The sequence below is a fragment of the Oncorhynchus mykiss genome, chromosome 23 (assembly GCF_057628025.1).
Source record: "Oncorhynchus mykiss isolate SJ-2025 chromosome 23, ASM5762802v1, whole genome shotgun sequence".
Classification (NCBI taxonomy): Eukaryota; Metazoa; Chordata; class Actinopteri; order Salmoniformes; family Salmonidae; genus Oncorhynchus; species Oncorhynchus mykiss.
The window spans coordinates 54,375,001-54,399,176 of record NC_143044.1 but is presented as its reverse complement, the minus strand read 5'-3'; the positions used below and the strand labels follow the sequence as shown (position 1 = coordinate 54,399,176).

Here is a 24,176-nt window from a genome sequence, read left to right as displayed (position 1 = left end):
CACTGTGTGTGTGTGTGTGTGTGTGTGTGTGTGTGTGTGTGTGTGTGTGTGTGTGTGTGTGTGTGTGTGTGTGTGTGTGTGTGTGTGTGTATATATATATATATACACACCTGTTTGAGTTGACACATGGTGAGCGTGAAGAGGTTGACAAACTGCTCCTCGTATTGGCTGACACTGACGCCGGCGATCTCCGTCAGACACTTCAACGTCACGTTGCGGAACATCGGCACGTTCAGGAACTACAGAATCAATCAACCAATCAAATGTATTTATACATCCCTTCTTACATCAGCTGATATCTCAAAGTGCTATATAGAAACCCAGCCTAAAACCCCAAACAGCAAACAATGCAGGTGTAGAGAACTCCCTGGAAAGCAGGAACCTAGAAAGAAACCTAGAGAGGAACCAGGCTCTGAGGGGTGGCCAGTCCTCTCCTGACTGTACTGGGTAGAGAGGAACCAGGCTCTGAGGGGTGGCCAGTCCTCACCTGACTGTACTGGGTAGAGAGGAACCAGGCTCTGAGGGGTGGCCAGTCCTCTCCTGACTGTACTGGGTAGAGAGGAACCAGGCTCTGAGGGGTGGCCAGTCCTCTCCTGACTGTACTGGGTAGAGAGGAACCAGGCTCTGAGGGGTGGCCAGTCCTCTCCTGACTGTACTGGGTAGAGAGGAACCAGGCTCTGAGGGGTGGCCAGTCCTCTACTGTCTGTACTGGGTAGAGAGGAACCAGGCTCTGAGGGGTGGCCAGTCCTCTTCTGGCTGTACTGGGTAGAGAGGAACCAGGCTCTGAGGGGTGGCCAGTCCTCTCCTGACTGTACTGGGTAGAGAGGAACCAGGCTCTGAGGGGTGGCCAGTCCTCTCCTGACTGTACTGGGTAGAGAGGAACCAGGCTCTGAGGGGTGGCCAGTCCTCTCCTGACTGTACTGGGTAGAGAGGAACCAGGCTCTGAGGGGTGGTCAGTCCTCTCCTGACTGTACTGGGTAGAGAGGAACCAGGCTCTGAGGGGTGGCCAGTCCTCTCCTGACTGTACTGGGTAGAGAGGAACCAGGCTCTGAGGGGTGGCCAGTCCTCTACTGTCTGTACTGGGTAGAGAGGAACCAGGCTCTGAGGGGTGGCCAGTCCTCTTCTGGCTGTACTGGGTAGAGAGGAACCAGGCTCTGAGGGGTGGCCAGTCCTCTTCTGGCTGTACTGGGTAGAGAGGAACCAGGCTCTGAGGGGTGGCCAGTCCTCTCCTGGCTGTACTGGGTAGAGAGGAACCAGGCTCTGAGGGGTGGCCAGTCCTCTTCTGGCTGTACAGGGTAGAGAGGAACCAGGCTCTGAGGGGTGACCAGTCCTCTCCTGGCTGAATGCTCCCAGAAATTGATTTATAATTGAGGAATCCCTCATATTCTCCATTAACTGTCCAGGGTTGTATTCATTAGGAGCCAAACAGAAGAAAACAGACTGAAATGCTTGTTTTCCGTTGCAATATGTTTTGTTACGATCGGTGTGCTTGACCTGAAGAATACGACCCACGTGTTGGCGAGAGAGGTCCAAAACAAGCCATAACAAGCCCTAGACCACCTCAAGAGGTGCAGGTTTTGGTTTTAGCCCAACACTACACAGCTGATTAAAATAATTAAAGTTTGATGATTAGTTGATTATTTGAGTCAGCTGTGTAGTGTTCGGGCAAGAGAGAGAGAGACATAGAGAGAGAGAGACATAGAGAGCGAGACAGAGAGAGAGCGCGAGACAGAGAGAGACAGAGAAAGAGAGACAGAGAGAGAGACAGAGAGACAGAGAGACCGAGAGAGAGACAGAGAGAGACAGAGAGAGAGAGACAGAGAGAGACAGAGAGAGGGAGACAGAGAGAGACAGAGAGAGACAGAGAGAGAGACAGAGAGAGACACAGAGAGACACAGAGAGACACAGAGACACAGAGAGACACAGAGAGAGAGACAGAGACACAGAGAGAGAGCGAGACAGAGACACAGAGAGAGAGCGAGACAGAGACACAGAGAGAGAGCGAGACAGAGACACAGAGAGAGAGCGAGACAGAGACACAGAGAGAGAGCGAGACAGAGACACAGAGAGAGAGCGAGACAGAGACACAGAGAGAGAGCGAGACAGAGACACAGAGAGAGAGACAGAGAGAGACACAGAGAGAGAGAGAGACAGAGACACAGAGAGAGAGCGAGACAGAGACACAGAGAGAGAGACAGAGAGAGAGACAGAGAGAGACAAACAGAGAGAGAGAGACAGAGAGAGAGAGAGAGACAGAGAGAGAGAGAGACAGAGAGAGACAAACAGAGAAAGAGAGAGAGACAGAGAGAGAGAAAGAGAGAGAGACAGAGAGAGAGAGAGAGACAGAGACAGAGAGAGACAGAGAGAGAGAGAGAGACAGACAGAGAGAGAGAGAGACAGAGAGAGAGAGACAGAGACAGAGAGAGAGAGAGAAAGGTATCTACCTTGTAGACGAGTGTGCTGATGAGTTTGGTCTCGAAAATGTACCCCAGAGGAATCCAGTTGAGAAACCTCAGCAGCGTTTCTAGAGTGGCGTGGACCAGTGGTGCATTCTGGGAATTCTCCTGGAGGACAGAACATACAGGGGGGGAAACGTTGACGACCAAATAAGAACAGTGGAGGGGAGATGAGGAAAAGTGTCATTGATGTTTATGTCCTCTGTAACTCAATTGGTAGAGCACAGAGCTTGTACCACCAGGGTAGTGGGTTTGATTCCCGGGACCACCCATATATAATATGCATGCAGCATGGCTGTTAGTCTCTTTGGATAAAAGCTTCTGCTAAATGGCATATATTATTTAAGCAATAAGGCCCGAGGGGGGTTGTGGTATATGGCCGATACTCCACGGCTAAGTGCTGTTCTTATCCACGGCTAAGGGCTGTTCTTATCCACGGCTAAGGGCTGTTCTTATCCACGGCTAAGTGCTGTTCTTATCCACGGCTAAGTGTTGTTCTTATGCACGGCTAAGTGCTGTTCTTATCCACGGCTAAGGGCTGTTCTTATCCACGGCTAAGGGCTGTTCTTATCCACGGCTAAGGGCTGTTCTTATCCACGGCTAAGGGCTGTTCTTATCCACGGCTAAGTGCTGTTCTTATGCACGGCTAAGTGCTGTTCTTATCCACGGCTAAGGGCTGTTCTTATCCACGGCTAAGGGCTGTTCTTATCCACGGCTAAGGGCTGTTCTTATCCACGGCTAAGGGCTGTTCTTATCCACGGCTAAGTGCTGTTCTTATCCACGGCTAAGGGCTGTTCTTATCCACGGCTAAGTGCTGTTCTTTTGCACGGCTAAGTGCTGTTCTTATCCACGGCTAAGGGCTGTTCTTATCCACGGCTAAGTGCTGTTCTTATCCACGGCTAAGTGCTGTTCTTATCCACGGCTAAGGGCTGTTCTTATCCACGGCTAAGTGCTGTTCTTATGCACGGCTAAGGGCTGTTCTTATCCACGGCTAAGTGCTGTTCTTATCCACGGCTAAGTGCTGTTCTTATCCACGGCTAAGTGCTGTTCTTATCCACGGCTAAGTGCTGTTCTTATCCACGGCTAAGGGCTGTTCTTATCCACGGCTAAGGGCTGTTCTTACGCACGACACAACGTGGAGTGCCTGCATACAGCCTTTATCCGTGATATAGTGGCCATATGCCACACCCCCCCGAGGTGCTTTATTGCGATTATAAACTGGTTACCAACGTAATTACAGCAGTAAAAATAAATGTTTTGTGATACCCGTGGTAATACGGTCTGATATACCACGGCTTTCAGACAAAAAACATTCAGGGCTCAAACCACCCAGTTTAGAATATATTCTGGGGTAAAGGAAGAGGCTTCACGTACCATGACAAACTGGCAGAGCTGGAATATCTATACTAAACTGGTCTGAGGTAAAGGAAGAGGCTTCACGTACTATGACAAACTGGCAGAGCAGGAATATCTATACTAAACTGGTCTGAGGTAAAGGAAGAGGCTTCACGTACCATGACAAACTGGCAGAGCTGGAATATCTGGGAGAATTCATTGCACATGCTGAAAGAGAGGCATAGTGAGTGTTACGACAGAGTCGGGATTTTACTTCCATTACTTCCATTTGCAATTCCATCTGTCTTCCAGGGTCATAGGAGGACAGCATAGCTCATACCAGACAAGGACAACTCCTGGTTCTGTGGTGCAGACATTCTGGCCTATTGATTGTGGTGAGAGTTTAAATCAGTCTCTGAGATATGTAGGGCATCACTGTCTGAGGTGCAGACCAGGGGCGCGTTCCAGGGGGTCTTTACTGCAGTCACGCTGCACTGCTGATCAGATCTCAAGATCCATATTGATATGAAAAAACTGCACATATCAGAAGACCACAATGTTTTAAGTTCTAGTCTTTTCTCAGCTATACGAACAGCTGTTGGTAGAGCAGGGTACTAACAGCTGTTGGTAGAGCAGGGTACTAACAGCTGTTGGTAGAGCAGGGTACTAACAGCTTTTGGTAGAGCCTGGTACTAACAACTGTTGGTAGAGCAGGGTACTAACAGCTGTTGGTAGAGCAGGGTACTAACAGCTGTTGGTAAGGCAGGGTACTAACAGCTTTTGGTAGAGCCTGGTACTAACAACTGTTGGTAGAGCAGGGTACTAACAGCTGTTGGTAAGGCAGGGTACTAACAGCTGTTGGTAAGGCAGGGTACTAACAGCTGTTGGTAGAGCAGGGTACTAACAGCTGTTGGTAAGGCAGGGTACTAACAGCTGTTGGTAGAGCAGGGTACTAACAGCTGTTGGTAGAGCAGGGTACTAACAGCTGTTGGTAAGGCAGGGTACTAACAGCTGTTGGTAAGGCAGGGTACTAACAGCTGTTGGTAGAGCAGGGTACTAACAGCTGTTGGTAGAGCAGGGTACTAACAGCTGTTGGTAAGGCAGGGTACTAACAGCTGTTGGTAGAGCCTGGTACTAACAGCTGTTGGTAAGGCAGGGTACTAACAGCTGTTGGTAGAGCAGGGTCCTAACAGCTGTTGGTAGAGCAGGGTCCTAACAGCTGTTGGTAGAGCAGGGTACTAACAGCTGTTGGTAGAGCAGGGTACTAACAGCTGTTGGTAGAGCAGGGTACTAACAGCTGTTCGTAGAGCCGGGTACTAACAGCTGTTGGTATGGCAGGGTACTAACAGCTGTTGGTAGAGCAGGGTACTAACAGCTGTTGGTAGAGCAGGGTACTAACAGCTGTTGGTAGAGCAGGGTACTAACAGCTGTTGGTAGAGCAGGGTACTAACAGATGTTGGTAGAGCAGGGTACTAACAGCTGTTGGTAGAGCAGGGTACTAACAGCTGTTGGTAGAGCAGGGTACTAACAGCTGTTGGTAGAGCAGGGTACTAACAGCTGTTGGTAGAGCAGGGTACTAACAGCTGTTGGTAGAGCCTGGTACTAACAGCTGTTGGTAGAGCAGGGTACTAACAGCTGTTGGTAGAGCAGGGTACTAACAGCTGTTGGTAGAGCAGGGTACTAACAGCTGTTGGTAGAGCAGGGTACTAACAGCTGTTGGTAGAGCAGGGTACTAACAGCTGTTGGTAGAGCAGGGTACTAACAGCTGTTGGTAGAGCAGGGTACTAACAGCTGTTGGTAGAGCAGGGTACTAACAGCTGTTGGTAGAGCAGGGTACTAACAGCTGTTGGTAGAGCAGGGTACTAACAGCTGTTGGTAGAGCAGGGTACTAACAGCTGTTGGTAGAGCCTGGTACTAACAGCTGTTGGTAGAGCCTGGTACTAACAGCTTTGAGGTGCTTTCCGCATATAAGGAAAATTTATACACACATGACTAAGTGGCTTTGGATCAATGCGTCTGCTAAATGGTGTCTCTATATATATATATATATGAGAAATGTAAAAAATGTGCTATGTTAAGATATACAGTATATGAATATATTACCTGTCTTTGAGATGCTTGGCCTTGACCTGGGTCATCTGTCCACTAGAGAAGTCAAACACCTCCTCACTGAGCAGCTTGAGGATGATCATGTTGTTCTGACAGAGGCTCTCGCTGGTGCGGCTGGCTCCCACGATGTCACTGATGAACGTGGGCCAGTGCTTGGGCCACTCCTGCTTCAGGATCTGGAGGGAAAGGAGGAGAGGTTTACACACACATTAATATAAACAATCAGTCATACATGCAAACACCCATTCGCAATTGCATGCCAACACACACACAATACAGACATACTGTAGGTACACACACACACACACACACACACACACACACACACACACACACACACACACACACACAATACAGACATACTGTAGGTACACACACACACACACAGTACAGACATACTGTAGGTACACACACACACAATACAGACATACTGTAGGTACAAATACAGACACTGTAGGTACACACACACACACACACACACACACACACACACACACACACAATACAGACATACTGTAGGTACACACACACACACACACACACACAATACAGACATACTGTAGGTACACACACACACACACACACACATATACAATACAGACATACTGTAGGTACACACACACACACATATACAATACAGACATACTGTAGGTACACACACACACACATATACAATACAGACATACTGTACGTACACACACACACACACACACACTTAGTGCTGTAGATATGTGGTAGGGGTGGAGTAGGGGCCTGAGGACACACAGTGTGTTGTGAAATCTGTGAATGTATAGTAATGTTTTTAAAATGGTATAAACTGCCTTAATTTACCTGGACCCCAGGAAGAGGATCCATAATAAATACAAACCCCTTTCTGAAGGCTCTGTACGCTAGCTTGCTGTGCTAAAGCCTATAGCCATTATTAGCTTGCTGTGCTAAAGCCTATAGCCATTATTAGCTTGCTGTGCTAAAGCCTATAGCCATCATTAGTTCTGGGAGCTAATGCTGTTCTCAGGGAAGGTTACTCATTTCTTAAGTGTGTGATTCACCAAACTACCACCCTTACACCCCCCCTCACACACACACACTCCCTCACACACACCCCCTCACACACACTCCCTCACACACACATACACACACACACACACACCCTTACACACCCCCTCACACACACACACACACTCCCTCACACACACACACACACACACTCCCTCACACACACACTCCCTCACACACACATACACACACACTCACACACTCCCTCACACACACACACACACTCCCTCACACACACACACTCCTTCACACACACACACTCCCTCCCTCACACACACACACACACTCCCTCCCTCACACACACACTCCCTCCCTCACACACACACACACACACTCCCTCACACACACACTCCCTCACACACACACTCCCTCACACACACACTCCCTCACACACACACTCCCTCACACACACACTCCCTCCCTCCCTCACACACACACTCCCTCACACACACACTCCCTCACACACACACACACTCCCTCCCTCACACACACACACACTCCCTCCCTCACACACACACCCCCTCCCTCACACACACACACCCCCTCCCTCACACACACACACACCCCCTCCCTCACACACACACACACACCCCCTCACACACACCCCCTCACACACCCACCCACCTGTCAGAACAGTCAGTAGATGCTGAGACACTCTGACCTGGTTGGTCTCTTCAGCACAAAACAACATCAGCTGACGCAGGCACACTGACTCACACTCAATGAAACAGAGACTCATGCAGCTACAGTCAGCTGTACATACACATGATACACACGTATGAATAAACACACACACACACACAGTTACACACACAGATTGGAGGACTCTTGCCCAGATGAAGCTGAGCAGCACACCTGAGTCCTAGTTATAAAGAGAGCATCCTAGTTCATTCACAGACAGGAGAACAGCAATGTTAGTAGGTACACACACACTCACTCACTGTCTCACTCACTGTCTCACTCACTGTCTCACTCACTCACTGTCTCACTTACTCACTCACTGTCTCTCTCACTCACTGTCTCACTCACTCACTGTCTCACTCACTCACTTACTCACTCACTGTCTCACTCACTGTCTCACTGTCTCACTGTCTCACTCACTCACTGTCTCACTCACTCACTGTCTCACTCACTCACTGTCTCACTCACTCACTGTCTCACTCACTCACTGTCTCACTCACTCACTGTCTCACTCACTGTCTCACTTACTCACTCACTTACTCACTCACTCACTCACTGTCTCACTCACTCACTGTCTCACTCACTCACTGTCTCACTCACTGTCTCACTTACTCACTCACTTACTCACTCACTCACTCACTGTCTCACTCACTGTCTCACTTACTCACTGTCTCACTCACTGTCTCACTCACTGTCTCACTCACTGTCTCACTCCCTCACTGTCTCACTCACTCACTGTCTCACTCACTCACTGTCTCACTCCCTCACTGTCTCACTCACTGTCTCACTTACTCACTCACTTACTCACTCACTGTCTCACTCACTGTCTCACTCACTCACTGTCTCACTCACTCACTCACTCACTCATTGTCTCACTGTCTCACTCATTGTCTCACTCACTCACTCACTGTCTCACTCACTCACTGTCTCACTCACTCACTGTCTCACTCACTCACTGTCTCACTCACTCACTCACTGTCTCACTCACTCACTCACTGACTCACTGTTTCACTCACTCACTCACTGTCTCACTCACTGTCTCACTCACTCACTGTCTCACTCACTGTCTCACTGTCTCACTCACTCACTGTCTCACTCACTCACTGTCTCACTCACTCACTGTCTCACTCACTCACTGTCTCACTCACTCACTGTCTCACTCACTCACTGTCTCACTCACTCACTCCCTCACTGTCTCACTCACTGTCTCACTCCCTTACCTGAACAAGGATCATGTTCAGCTTTCCAATGTACACTTTCTCTTTCTGAAAAGATAAATGAGAGCGGTGTCACCATGCTGTTATCATCCCGGTAACAATTACCAGCTCCATCTGACCGGGGAGTTTATCCTCATATTAACATGACATGTCTCAGCCCTCACCTCGACCATTGTAGCGTCCGACGACGTCTTGATAATTAGTCCAACAACATACTTTTTAATACCTGCAGAGACAAGCAGAAACAACAGGATCAGATCAGAGACCAGCAGAAACAACAGGATCAGATCAGAGACCAGCAGAAACAACAGGATCAGATCAGAGACCAGCAGAAACAACAGGATCAGATCAGAGACCAGTAGAAACAACAGGATCAGATCAGAGACCAGTAGAAACAACAGGATCAGATCAGAGACCAGCAGAAACAACAGGATCAGATCAGAGACCAGTAGAAACAACAGGATCAGATCAGAGACCAGCAGAAACAACAGGATCAGATCAGAGACCAGCAGAAACAACAGGATCAGATCAGAGACAAGCAGAAACAACAGGATCAGATCAGAGACCAGTAGAAACAACAGGATCAGATCAGAGACCAGTAGAAACAACAGGATCAGAGACCATTAGAAACAACAGGATCAGATCAGAGACCAGCAGAAACAACAGGATCAGATCAGTCAGCCTCCACCAGAGCGTACAGGGCACAGGTTTGTACACAACACTTCCTTACAGAGCAGGTAACAACATAATCAGTGACCCAGAACACAGTGCTGCTTCACAAGGTGTGAATCTAGAATCTACTGAACCAACAGCTGGGCATTGGCTGATCCACATATCTGCTTTAGTGGAACCTAGTGAGCAAGCAGAGCATTGATAGGCGTCTTCTGCTTGCTGTCATGCATACAGTTACTGTGTAATGTAGCTAGCTGCTGAACTGAACTGACACTGGCTGCTTTTAAACAAGCTGCACATAGACCACCTACTAGTCTGTACAGCGGCATCATTATTAACCCTTATTTGACCAGCTACGTTGATGAGAACACATTGTCTTTTACAGAAACGACCTGGAGAAGAGTTACAGGGGAGAGGGGATGAACGAGCCAATTGGAAGCTGGGGATGATTAGGTGGCTATGATGGTATGGGGACCGGATTGGTTACTTAGTCGGGGGGGTCCAAACCGTTGTAAAACAGAAAATGTTTTGCAGCGAAAACAAGACTTTCTATTGGACAAATTAGGGGGGGGGGGGGGGGGGGGGGGGTTCCCTCCCCGGTTCTGTTTGGTTCCAAGTCTCCCCGGTTCTGTTTGGTTCCAAGTCCCTCCCCGGTTCTGTTTGGTTCCAAGTCCCTCCCCGGTTCTGTTTGGTTCCAAGTCTCTCCCCGGTTCTGTTTGGTTCCAAGTCCCTCCCCGGTTCTGTTTGGTTCCAAGTCCCTCCCCGGTTCTGTTTGGTTCCAAGTCTCTCCCCGGTTCTGTTTGGTTCCAAGTCCCTCCCCGGTTCTGTTTGGTTCCAAGTCCCTCCCCGGTTCTGTTTGGTTCCAAGCACCCTAACTCTTACCATAGTGCCATGACAGTAACTGAGTGGAAATACAGAAGGGTGGAGAAATTCAACACAACGGGTGTGTCCAGGTCGTCTTCATAGCAGTCAAGCTTCATCAGATCTCACAACACCAGAGGGGTATCCTACGAAGCCAGCTACATCTACTCTGGGTTTTCTAAAGCTAACCAGCTTCAGGTAGCTTTACATAACTTCACAGCAGTTAGGAAAGCTAAGGCTAGCTTTTTCAAATATATTTTTTTATCCTGTAGCACAAACTCAAAAAAGTTCTGGGACACTGTAAAGTCCATGGAGAATAAGAGCAGCTCCTCCCAGCTGCCCACTGCACTGACGCTAGGTAACACTATCACCACCGATAAATCCATGATAATTGAGAATTTCAATAAGCATTTCTCTACGGCTGGCCATGCATTCCACCTGGCTACCCCTACCCTGGTCAACTGCCCTGCACCCCCCACAGCAACTCGCCCAAGCCTCCACCATTTCCCCTTCACCCAAATCCAGACAGCTGATGTTCTGAAAGACCTGCAAAATCTGGACCCCTACAAATCAGTCGGGCTAGACAATCTGGACCCTCTCTTTTTAAAATTATCTCCCGAAATTGTTGCAACCCCTATTACTAGCCTGTTCAACCTCTCAGCATCGTCTGAGATCCTCAAAGATTGGAAAGCTGCCGCGGTCATCCCCCTCTTCAAAGGGGGAGACACTCTAGACAAACAGATCACCAACCATTTCAATCCCACCATACCTTCTCCGCTATGCAATCTGGCTTCCGAGCTGGTCATGGGTGCACCTCAGCCACGCTCAAGGTCCTAAATAATATCATAACTGCCATCGATAAGAGACAATACTGTGCAGCCGTATTCATCGACCTGGCCAAGGCTTTCGACTCTGTCAATCACCACATTCTTATCGGCAGACTCAACAGCCTTGGTTTCTCAAATTACTTCCTCACCTGGTTCACCAACTACTTCTCAGATAGAGTTCAGTGTGTCAAATTGGAGGGCCTGTTGTCCAGACCTCTGGCAGTCTCTATGGGGGTGCCACAGGGTTCGATTCTCGGGCCGACTATCTTCTCTGTATACATCAATGATGTCATTCTTGCTGCTGGTGATTCTCTGATCCACCTCTACAGCCTACATTGACATTCTAGATGATAAACATTACAGGGCCACCCCAGTAGATTAGAACTGTTTCCTGATAAACATTACAGGGCCACACCAGTAGATTAGAACTGTTTTCCTGATAAACATTACAGGGCCACACCAGTAGATTAGACCTGTTTCCTGATAAACATTACAGGGCCACACCAGTAGATTAGAACTGTTTTCCTGATAAACATTACAGGGCCACACCAGTAGATTAGACCTGTTTCCTGATAACATTACAGGGCCACCCCAGTAGATTAGACCTGTTTCCTGATAACATTACAGGGCCACCCCAGTAGATTAGACCTGTTTCCTGATAACATTACAGGGCCACCCCAGTAGATTAGACCTGTTTCCTGATAACATTACAGGGCCACACCAGTAGATTAGACCTGTTTCCTGATAACATTACAGGGCCACACCAGTAGGTGGTAGCTGAGAACACCAGTCAGCAGGAGGAGAAAGTTGCAGAAGTTGTAGAGAAAACACATCATTACACTTTTGTTGTGCGTCGGTTTAACAACAGGACATTAAACAAAATAAACACTGTGCCTTTACAATAAAAGGCACAAAATAGCATATGGCTGGAGCTAGAGTTCAATAAACTACATTTCCCTATTTGTCAAAACGTACTGTGTACAGCCCACTAACAGTAGTAAGATGCAGGCAGTAGTATGGGCCAAGTCAGTGTCATAAATATATTCAGTAGCACAACTATAGTGAGTAGGGTAATTATAGTGAGTAGGGTAATTATAGTGAGTAGGGTAATTATAGTGAGTAACTATAGTGAGTAGGGTAATTATTGTGAGTAGGGTAATTATAGTGAGCAGGGTAATTATAGTGAGTAACTATAGTGAGCAGGGTAATTATTGTGAGTAGGGTAATTATAGTGAGTAGGGTAATTATAGTGAGTAACTATAGTGAGTAGGGTAATTATTGTGAGTAGGGTAATTATAGTGAGTAGGGTAACTATAGTGAGTAGGGTAACTATAGTGAGTAACTATAGTGAGTAGGGTAATTATAGTGAGTAGGGTAACTATAGTGAGTAGGGTAACTATAGTGAGTAGGGTAATTATAGTGAGTAGGGTAATTATAGTGAGTAGGGTAACTATAGTGAGTAGGGTAACTATAGTGAGTAGGGTAACTATAGTGAGTAACTATAGAGAGTAGGGTAATTATAGTGAGTAGGGTAACTATAGTGAGTAGGGTAACTATAGTGAGTAGGGTAACTATAGTGAGTAACTATAGTGAGTAACTATAGAGAGTAGGGTAATTATAGTGAGTAGGGTAATTATAGTGAGTAGGGTAACTATAGTGAGTAGGGTAATTATAGTGAGTAGGGTAACTATAGTGAGTAGGGTAACTATAGTGAGTAGGGTAACTATAGTGAGTAGGGTAACTATAGTGAGTAGGGTAACTATAGTGAGTAGGGTAATTATAGTGAGTAGGGTCATTATAGTGAGTAGGGTAATTATAGTGAGTAACTATAGTGAGTAGGGTAATTATAGTGAGTAGGGTAATTATAGTGTAACTATAGTGAGTAGGGTAATTATAGTGAGTAGGGTAATTATAGTGAGTAGGGTAATTATAGTGAGTAGGGTAATTATAGTGAGTAGGGTAATTATAGTGAGTAGGGTAATTATAGTGAGTAGGGTAATTATAGTGAGTAGGGTAATTATAGTGAGTAGGGTAACTATAGTGAGTAGGGTAATTATAGTGAGTAACTATAGTGAGTAGGGTAATTATAGTGAGTAGGGTAATTATAATGAGTAGGGTAATTATAGTGAGTGGGGTAATTATAGTGAGTAGGGTAACTATAGTGAGTGGGGTAATTATAGTGAGTAGGGTAACTATAGTGAGTAGGGTAACTATAGTGAGTAGGGTAATTATAGTGAGTAACTATAGTGAGTAGGGTAATTATAGTGAGTAGGGTAATTATAGTGAGTAGGGTAATTATAGTGTAACTATAGTGAGTAGGGTAATTATTGTGAGTAACTATAGTGAGTAGGGTAATTATAGTGAGTAACTATAGTGAGTAGGGTAATTATAGTGAGTAGGGTAATTTTTGTGAGTAACTATAGTGAGTAGGGTAATTATAGTGAGTAGGGTAACTATAGTGAGCAGAGTAATTATAGTGAGTAGGGTAACTATAGTGAGCAGAGTAATTATAGTGGGTAGGGTAACTATAGTGAGTAGGGTAACTATAGTGAGTAGGGTCATTATAGTGAGTAGGGTAACTATAGTGAGCAGAGTAATTATAGTGGGTAGGGTAACTATAGTGAGTAGGGTAACTATAGTGAGTAGGGTCATTATAGTGAGTAGGGTAATTACAGAGAGTAAGTATAGTGAGTAGGGTAACTATAGTGAGTAGGGTAACTATAGTGAGTAGGGTAACTATAGTGAGTAGGGTAACTATAGTGAGTAGGGTAACTATAGTGAGTAACTATAGTGAGTAACTATAGTGAGTAGGGTCATTATAGTGAGTAACTATAGTGAGTAACTATAGTGAGTTACTATAGTGAGTAGGGTAACTATAGTGAGCAGAGTAATTATAGTGAGTAGGGTAACTATAGTGAGCAGAGTAATTATAGTGGGTAGGGTAACTATAGTGAGTAGGGTAACTATAGTGAGTAGGGTCATTATAGTGAGTAACTATAGTGAGCAGGGTAATTATAGTGAGTAATTATAGAGAGTAGGGTAATTACAGAGAGTAAGTATAGTGAGTAGGGTAACTATAGTGAGTAGGGTAATTATAGTGAGTAGGGTAACTATAGTGAGTAGGGTAACTATAGTGAGTAACTATAGTGAGTTACTATAGTGAGTAGGGTAACTATAGTGAGTAGGGTTACTATAGTGAGTAGGGTAACTATAGTGGGTAGGGTAATTATAGTGAGTAGGGTAACTATAGTGAGTAGGGTAACTATAGTGAGCAGGGTAATTATAGTGAGTAATTATAGAGAGTAGGGTAATTACAGAGAGTAAGTATAGTGAGTAGGGTAACTATAGTGAGTAGGGTAACTATAGTGAGTAGGGTAACTATAGTGGGTAGGGTAACTATAGTGAGTAGGGTAATTATAGTGAGTAGGGTAATTATAGTGAGTAGGGTAACTATAGTGAGTAGGGTTACTATAGTGAGTAGGGTAATTATAGTGAACTATAGTGAGTAGGGTAACTATAGTGAGTAGGGTAATTATAGTGAGTAGGGTAACTATAGTGAGTAGGGTTACTATAGTGAGTAGGGTAATTATAGTGAACTATAGTGAGTAGGGTAACTATAGTGAGTAGGGTAATTATAGTGAGTAGGGTAACTATAGTGAGTAGGGTTACTATAGTGAGTAGGGTAACTATAGTGAACTATAGTGAGTAGGGTAACTATAGTGAGTAGGGTAACTATAGTGAGTAGGGTAACTATAGTGAACTATAGTGAGTAGGGTAATTATAGTGAGTAGGGTAATTATAGTGAGTAGGGTAATTATAGTGAGTAGGGTAACTATAGTGAGTAACTATAGTGAGTAGGGTAACTATAGTGAGTAGGGTAACTATAGTGAGTAACTATAGTGAGTAGGGTAACTATAGTGAGTAGGGTAACTATAGTGAGTAGTGTAACTATAGTGAGTAGGGTAACTATAGTGAGTAGGGTAATTATAGTGGGTAGGGTAACTATAGTGAGCAGGGTAATTATAGTGAGCAGGGTAATTATAGTGAGTGAGTCCCCTCTCCTAACACACACACACACATTCAATGTGACAGCTGTGGATGAGATCCCCTCTCCTCACACACACACACACACACACACACACACACACACACGTGACGGCTGTGATCACACACTATCAGGAAGTCTGACGGTCTGTGAGATCAGATTGAAAAGACCTGTTCTTTGACTTGACTCTTGTCGTGTGTGAAAAGGCCATTTCACAGAGACACAGTTGATCCAAAGTAGACCTTCACCTGAAGTGTGCAGGATGAAAAGTAGACCTTCACCTGAAGTGTGCAGGATGAAAAGGAGACCTTCACCTGAAGTGTGCAGGATGAAAATGAGACCTTCAGCTGAAGTGTGCAGGATGAAAAGGAGACCTTCACCTGAAGTGTGCAGGATGAAAAGGAGACCTTCAGCTGAAGTGTGCAGGATGAAAAGGAGACCTTCAGCTGAAGTGTGCAGGATGAAAAGGAGACCTTCACCTGAAGTGTGCAGGATGAAAATGAGACCTTCAGCTGAAGTGTGTAGGATGAAAAGGAGACCTTCACCTGAAGTGTGCAGGATGAAAAGGAGACCTTCAGCTGAAGTGTGCAGGATGAAAAGGAGACCTTCAGCTGAAGTGTGCAGGATGAAAAGGAGACCGTCTCTTGATCTTGCTTTCAACTCGATGTCATTTTTGCAATTCAATTATCTCCATGTCAACTCCGACAGGTAAAGCAAATACTATCTGGAACGTGTCAGACACCTCCTCAATCTGAACGGGTAGGAAAAGGGTTTACAATAAATAGAACAACCTCCCCTGTGTCATTGAACTCCTGAAAACACCTGTTGGATTCAGATGACAGTTTCTCCAGGTGGGGAACAGAATTCTTGCAGGAGAAAAGCATCTTTGTTTTCCGATGTTTTGCAACACTTCCTCCAGGTTGGGGGGAAGTGCACCGGCCTTCCATTCCTCAGCTGAAAGGTCTTGGTCTTAAAAGGGCAGTGACAGCTCTGATCATGTGTATCACGTCTTTGTCTTTTCCCCGAAGCTCATAGTTGGAGCTGGTTCAGATTGGCTGTTTTGTCCATCATCAGACAGTCCGTCCCTCACGCTCCTCACTTCGTGACTCCAGAAATGATTTGATCTCGGACAGCAAGTCAACCAATCGTTTGCAGTACTTTCCCGCGACTCAACCACCTTACGCAAGCCTGGAGAATCAGGTCGTCGTATGCGGCATCAAACTCAACTAATAAAGATTTAAACAGGCGGTGCTGAAGTCCTTTTGCGCTAATCGAATTAACAATCATAACGGCAAGTGCCATGACATGAGACGAGTCCACAGCTTTACTAGTTAGTGCTGATGGATCACACAGTGATCGTTGGAAAACTCTGGGAAAATCGGGATCACCACGGCACAGTGCAACGAAGCCCGAATGCAGCCCACGCATTTCTGGTGTCCCGTCTGTAGTGATCGCTACCAGCTTATGAATGGGAATGCTGTTATCATGCACATAACGTCTAAACTCATTGTTTAAACGGGCTGCCCCCAGGTGGTAGGGGGTGGCAACAACACGTCTGCCACGCTGATCCTCAACACTGGGGCCCCTCAGGGGTGTGTACTTAGTCCCCTCCTGTACTCCCGTTTCACCCACGACTGCGTGGCAAAAACACGACACCAACACCATCGTTAAGTTTGCTCAAGGTGAGCAACACAAAAGAGCTGATTGTGGACTACAAGAAAAGGCGGGCCGAACAGGCCACCATTAACATCAACGTGGCTGTAGTGGAGCGGGTCGAGAGTTTCAAGTTCCTTGGTGTCCACATCACCAACGATCTATCATGGTCCAAACACAACAAGACAGTCATGGACAAAATCTTTTGCCCCTCGGGAGACTGAAAAGATTTGGCATGGGTCTCCAGATCCTCAAAAAGTTCTACAGCTGCACCATCGAGAGCATCCTGCCTGACTGGTTGCATCACTGCCTGGTATGGCAACTGCTCGGCCTCCGAGCGCAAGGCGCTACAGAGGGTAGTGCGTATGGCCCAGTACATCACTGGGGCCAAGCTTCGTGCCATCCAGGACCTATATAATAGGCGGTGTCAGAGGAAAGCCCATAAAATTGTCAGAGACTCCAGTCAACAAGACATGGACAGTTTTCTCTGCTACCACAGGGCAAGCGGTACCGGAGTGCCAACAGCTTCTACCCCCAAGCCATAGCTGGCTACATTCTTTCTTTGACAAACATTAGAAATATGAAGGCCATGCATCGTTTTAGTAAATAATACCTTGCTTTTTCATCACAAAAGTATTTAGTGGTGTGGCTGTCAGCCAAATAAAGTTGCACTTCTGTTGTCCTCTGATGAAAAGTTATTTTCTGCCAAATGTGTTGCACTAATGTATTTTCTGTGAAGGAAAACTATAGTTACATGTCCCTGATCACTCTATTGAAGCCAAAAAAAAAAAAAACCCAGCTGACTTTCAATATAAAACACGACCCCTGTCAATACACAGCATGACTCCTGCTTTCTCCCATTGTACTATTTACAAACACATGACTGACTCAACTGTTCTGGGGAACTACGGTAAGCTTCATAATGTAAACTAATGTGAAAGGTGAAATGAAGAACCCGAAATGCTTTATCTCCTAACCTATTCCACTGCAGGTATTTACTTTAAAAAAGTACCTAGAAATATTAAAATGTTATTGAAAAACCATTCGGTGGCTAGTTCCAAATACCCCGGTACACAGTATACCGCCCAAGTCTAATATACACACTACCTAGTGAAGAAAATGATTAAAATGTTGCCGTGACTGGGATTGTACAATAAAGACAGAGCCGTATTGGTCCCTAAATTGATCAGATCTCCTGTGTAGCTGATGCTAGATCTTCCACCAACATATTGAGCCTTGGCCTGTCTGTCGTGGCTTTCCATCTCCATGTTTTAACTAAGATTAACATGCTGGGACGGACGGATAGACTCACACCAGTGGTCGCTGGCTTCGCTAAAAAAGTTACAGCACCAAGTCCCTTTGCAATCCCTCAACTAAACAGCATGTTTTATTCTTCCCTCCTAGCTTTTCCCTTGTGTTCTGCCAGAGACAGAACCCAGCCTTTCTGCAGAACAGGACTCAGCCAAGCAGAAAATGAACCGGCGTGCTTAAGAGGGGAAAACGGCCCAACTTGGCAACCGCACGTCGGCCGGGTTAAGGGGGAGAGAGAGAGAGGGGGGGGGGGGGTGTCGCTGCCTCCACAATTAAGACGTCTTGAGTTGTCAAGAGCAATATTCCAAAGGACAGCTGATTCTCCCCATGGGTTCTTCTCCAACTCTTAATGAGAAAGAACATGTGTCTTAAGATACAGAGCAATGAAACCAAGACACAGATACAGTGTTCAAATTCACCTACGGTAGTGTCAACACGCATTCTAAAGGCTGATGTCCTGTTCCACCCTGTCCTCAGACACGAGGTGAGGGAATGGATTGGTTGGCGAGAGAGCGAGGCTGAGAGGGGCGAAAGGTGATTGATTTACAACAATCTGGCCTTAATGCCCACCTGGTACAGCCAGGAGAGGACTGGCCACCCCTCAGAGCCTGGTTCCTCTCTACCCAGTACAGCCAGGAGAGGCTGGTAACCCCTCAGAGCCTGGTTCCTCTCTACCCAGTACAGCCAGGAGAGGACTGGCCACCCCTCAGAGCCTGGTTCCTCTCTACCCAGTACAGCCAGGAGAGGACTGGCCACCTCTCAGAGCCTGGTTCCTCTCTACCCAGTACAGCCAGGAGAGGACTGGTCACCCCTCAGAGCCTGGTTCCTCTCTGCCCAGCACAGCCAGGAGAGGACTGGCCACCCCTCAGAGCCTGGTTCCTCTCTAGGTTTCTTCCTTCTAGGGAGTTTTTCTCTAGACACTGTGCCACTGGGCTCCCGAGTGGCACAGCGGTCTGAGACACTGCATCTCAGTGCTAGAGGCGTCACTATAGACACCCTGGTTCGAATCCAGGCTGTATCACAACCAGCCGTGATTGGAAGTCTCATAGGGCGGCGCACAATTGACCCAGCGTCGTCCGGGTCTGTCCGGTGGAGGCCGTCATTGTAAATAAGAATTTGTTCTTAACTTCAATAGGGTAGGGGGCAGCATTCGGAATTTTGGATGAAAAGCGTGCCAAAATTAAACTGCCTGCTACTCAGGCCCATAAGCTAGGATATGCATATAATTAGTAGATTTGGATAGAAAACACTCTAAAGTTTCCAAAACTTAAAATAATGTCTGTGAGTATAACAGAACTGATATGGCAGGCGAAAACCAGAGGAAAATCCAACCAGGAAGTACTATTATTTTGAAAGGCTGTTTTTCCATTGAAAGCCTATCCACCATACAAAGACTTAGGACCCAGTTCACGATCTCTATGGCTTCCTCAACATGTGACCATACTTTAGGCATTGTTTCATGCTTTTACTCTGAAAAATGAGGGAGATACAGCACTTTCAATGAGAGGACAGTGGAAATGTCCAGACATGAACCAAGCACGTGATCGGGAGCGCGCATTTCTTGTTTACCTTTTCCATTGACGAAGCTTTTGTCCGGCTGAAATATCAGTGATTATTTATGACAAAAACAACCTGAAGATTAATTTTAAACATCGTTTGACATGTTTCTACTATCTTTTATTGTACTTTTTTGACTTTTCGTCTTGGTTTTGAGAGCGCGCATTGTGCCTGACAGCGGTTGCATTAAGGAGAAGTTTCTGTATTCGTATGTTTAACACATGTATCTTTTATCAATGTTTATGATGAGTATTTCTGTTATTTGATGTGGCTCTCTGCACTTTCACTGGATGTTTGTTTGAGACATTTCTGAACATAACACACCCATTTTAAATGAGGTTTTTGGACATAAAGATTAACTTTATCGAACAAAACACACATTTATATTATTTATTCAAAACACTCAAGTCCTGTGAGTGCCATCTGATGAAGATCGCTATTTCTGACTTTTATGAGCCCTCTCCTTGGCTATAAAATGGCTGTATGGTTTTCTATGACTAGGTGCTGACCGAACATAATCATTTGGTGTGCTTTCGCCATAAAGCCTATTTGAAATCGGACACTGTGGCTGGATTTTCAAGAAGTTTATCTTGAAAATGGTGTAAAATACTTGTAAGTTTGAGGAATTTTAATTATTGGATTTCTGTTGTTTTGAATTCGGAGCCCTGCAATTTCACTGGCTGTTGTCGAGCTTGTACCAGACAGGTTAACTAACTTGCCTAGTTAAATAAAGGTTCAATAAATTAATTCTGCATTGCTTGCTCTTAGGCTGGGTAACTGTCATGCCCTTAGTGACAACTGCTGACATAAAAAGGGCTTTCTAAAAATAAATGTGATTTATGCAGGGGTAGCGAGGCTTACCTTCACACTGGTTTCTGGGTAGAATCTTCCATCTTGTTTTGATAACTGTTTCCAGAATCTGCAGAGCATAGTACTGTAACGCACAAGGAGAGAAACAGCGCTAGGTGACAGTGGTCATAGCAACGCTGAACATTAAAAACATGGTGTATATTTTGGAGAAACAGAAACAATTAAAAAAAACATGAATTGAGCCTAAAAACAAATCTATAGATTTTTTTCAACCTTTTTAATCAGATTGAACTACATTTCATGCAGATTTTTTAGTAAGTAAACATTTTAATAAAAGTGCTATTTTAGTTTTGGTCTCTACGAGCCACCGTAGGGCTGAAGGCATGTAGAAGTCCTGCTGTTTCACCCAGGACCAAACCAGAAGGTGAACGACCGAGGGGGAAGAACACTAATACACCTCACAACATTTGTTTCGTTCAATACTACTGTTTTATTTGGTTTTTAAAAGTGACGGATTCTGCTTGTAATAAAGAATACTATATAAAATAAAGATATTACTATTAATACCACCGCACCATTGTTTTTAGTTACGTCAAACCAAGTAGCCTGAGAGACATCGCAGGTTTGGTATACAAACTTTGTCTAAGCAATTGGGTTTAAAAGGTTGTCAGCAGGTTTAAAATGTTGTTTTAGGAACCACCAGGGTAAGACTGGCATCTTACTGCACCTAACAAACCTCTAACCTCACAACAACCAAAATAATCAGGTTGTGTATACATCCCAAATGACATCATATCCCTTATATAGTGCACTACCAGCTCTGGTTAAAAGGAGTGCACTATATAGGGAATAGGGTACCATTCTAGACACGGACCAATTTTCACCTTAAACTGGTGTGTCTCAAAAGAAACAGCAAGACCAGCCACAGGTTTTCATTTGTCCTATATCTATCAAATTAACTATATACTTTTATAAAGTCAGGTCAAAAATAAACATTTAAAAACGACTTAAATGTTACAAAATACTGTATTTTATTATTTGGTCTGTTGTTATTTGGATCAACAGTATTTCAACTGCAGGGATCACTGTTTCATAAGGTGGAGGACAGTAGGGATCACTGTTTCAAAAGGTAAGGTGGAAGACAGTAGGGATCACTGTTTCAAAAGGTAAGGTGGAAGACAGTAGGGATCACTGTTTCAAAAGGTGGAGGACAGTAGGGATCACTGTTTCATAAGGTGGAAGACAGTAGGGATCACTGTTTCAAAAGGTGGAGGACAGTAGGGATCACTGTTTCAAAAGGTAAGGTGGAAGACAGTAGGGATCACTGTTTCAAAAGGTAAGGTGGAAGACAGTAGGGATCACTGTTTCAAAAGGTAAGGTGGAAGACAGTAGGGGTCACTGTTTCAAAAGGTGGAAGACAGTAGGGATCACTGTTTCAAAAGGTAAGGTGGAAGACAGTAGGGATCACTGTTTCAAAAGGTGGAAGACAGTAGGGATCACTGTTTCAAAAGGTAAGGTGGAAGACAGTAGGGGTCACTGTTTCAAAAGGTGGAAGACAGTAGGGATCACTGTTTCAAAAGGTGGAGGACAGTAGGGATCACTGTTTCAAAAGGTGGAAGACAGTAGGGATCACTGTTTCAAAAGGTGGAAGACAGTAGGGATCACTGTTTCAAAAGGTGGAAGACAGTAGGGATCACTGTTTCAAAAGGTGGAAGACAGTAGGGATCACTGTTTCAAAAGGTGGAAGACAGTAGGGATCACTGTTTCAAAAGGTGGAAGACAGTAGGGATCACTGTTTCAAAAGGTGGAAGACAGTAGGGATCACTGTTTCAAAAGGTGGAAGACAGTAGGGATCACTGTTTCAAAAGGTGGAAGACAGTAGGGATCACTGTTTCAAAAGGTAAGATGGAAGACAGTAGGGATCACTGTTTCAAAAGGTAAGATGGAAGATAGTAGGGATCACTGTTTCAAAAGGTGGAAGACAGTAGGGATCACTGTTTCAAAAGGTGGAAGACAGTAGGGATCACTGTTTCAAAAGGTGGAAGACAGTAGGGATCACTGTTTTAAAAGGTGGAAGAAAGCAGGGATCACTGTTTCAAAAGGTGGAAGACAGTAGGGATCACTGTTTCAAAAGGTAAGGTGGAAGACAGTAGGGATCACTGTTTTAAAAGGTGGAAGACAGTAGGGATCACTGTTTCAAAAGGTGGGAGACAGTAGGTATCACTGTTTCAAAAGGTAAGGTGGAAGACAGTAGGGATCACTGTTTGAAAAGGTGGAAGACAGTAGGGATCACTGTTTCAAAAGGTAAAGTGGAAGACAGTAGGGATCACTGTTTCAAATGGTGGAAGACAGCAGGGATCACTGTTTCAAAAGGTGGAAGACAGTAGGGATCACTGTTTGAAAAGGTGGAAGACAGCAGGGATCACTGTTTCAAAAGGTGGAAGACAACAGGGATCACTGTTTCAAAAGGTGGAAGACAACAGGGATCACTGTTTCAAAAGGTGGAAGACAGTAGGGATCACTGTTTCAAAAGGTGGAAGACAGCAGGGATCACTGTTTCAAAAGGTGGAAGACAACAGGGATCACTGTTTCAAAAGGTGGAAGACAGTAGGGATCACTGTTTCAAAAGGTGGAAGACAGTAGGGATCACTGTTTCAAAAGGTAAGGTGGAAGACAGTAGGGACACTGTTTCAAAAGGTGGAAGACAGTAGGGATCACTGTTTCAAAAGGTAAGGTGGAAGACAGTAGGGATCACTGTTTCAAAAGGTGGAAGACAGTAGGGATCACTGTTTCAAAAGGTGGAAGACAGCAGGGATCACTGTTTCAAAAGGTGGAAGACAACAGGGATCACTGTTTCAAAAGGTAGAAGACAGTAGGGATCACTGTTTCAAAAGGTAAGGTGGAAGACAGTAGGGATCACTGTTTCAAAAGGTGGAAGACAGTAGGGATCACTGTTTCAAAAGGTGGAAGACAGTAGGGATCACTGTTTCAAAAGGTGGAAGACAGCAGGGATCACTGTTTCAAAAGGTGGAAGACAACAGGGATCACTGTTTCAAAAGGTGGAAGACAGTAGGGATCACTGTTTCAAAAGGTGGAAGACAGTAGGGATCACTGTTTCAAAAGGTAAGGTGGAAGACAGTAGGGATCACTGTTTCAAAAGGTGGAAGACAGTAGGGATCACTGTTTCAAAAGGTGGAAGACAGTAGGGATCACTGTTTCAAAAGGTGGAAGACAGTAGGGATCACTGTTTCAAAAGGTAAGGTGGAAGACAGTAGGGATCACTGTTTCAGAAGGTGGAAGACAGTAGGGATCACTGTTTCAAAAGGTGGAAGACAGTAGGGATCACTGTTTCAAAAGGTGGAAGACAGTAGGGATCACTGTTTCAAAAGGTAAGGTGGAAGACAGTAGGGGTCACTGTTTCAAAAGGTGGAGGACAGTAGGGATCACTGTTTCAAAAGGTGGAAGACAGTAGGGATCACTGTTTCAAAAGGTAAGGTGGAAGACAGTAGGGGTCACTGTTTCAAAAGGTGGAAGACAGTAGGGATCACTGTTTCAAAAGGTGGAAGACAGTAGGGATCACTGTTTC

General features: G+C 45.3%; 1 protein-coding gene across 9 annotated transcripts in view; it reads right to left on the bottom strand.

Moving 5' to 3' along the window:
- xpo1b (exportin 1 (CRM1 homolog, yeast) b) overlaps positions 1-24,176 on the bottom strand; it is a 75,624-nt gene that overhangs the window by 37,370 nt on the left and 14,078 nt on the right. For 7 of the 9 annotated variants that reach the window (XM_090217702.1, XM_090217699.1, XM_090217705.1 and 4 more), the window contains exons 4-10: positions 20,642-20,714; positions 9,019-9,080; positions 8,858-8,902; positions 5,895-6,076; positions 3,971-4,019; positions 2,445-2,564; positions 111-239 (exon numbers count right to left, since the gene is read on the bottom strand). In XM_090217702.1, coding sequence (XP_090073828.1) covers positions 111-239; positions 2,445-2,564; positions 3,971-4,019; positions 5,895-6,076; positions 8,858-8,902; positions 9,019-9,080; positions 20,642-20,714 — 660 coding nt within the window. Of the gene's footprint in view, positions 1-110; positions 240-2,444; positions 2,565-3,830; positions 3,910-3,970; positions 4,020-5,894; positions 6,077-8,857; positions 8,903-9,018; positions 9,081-20,641; positions 20,715-24,176 lie in introns of those variants that run through there. The other 2 variants (XM_090217707.1, XM_090217706.1) reach the window with 2 other exon arrangements.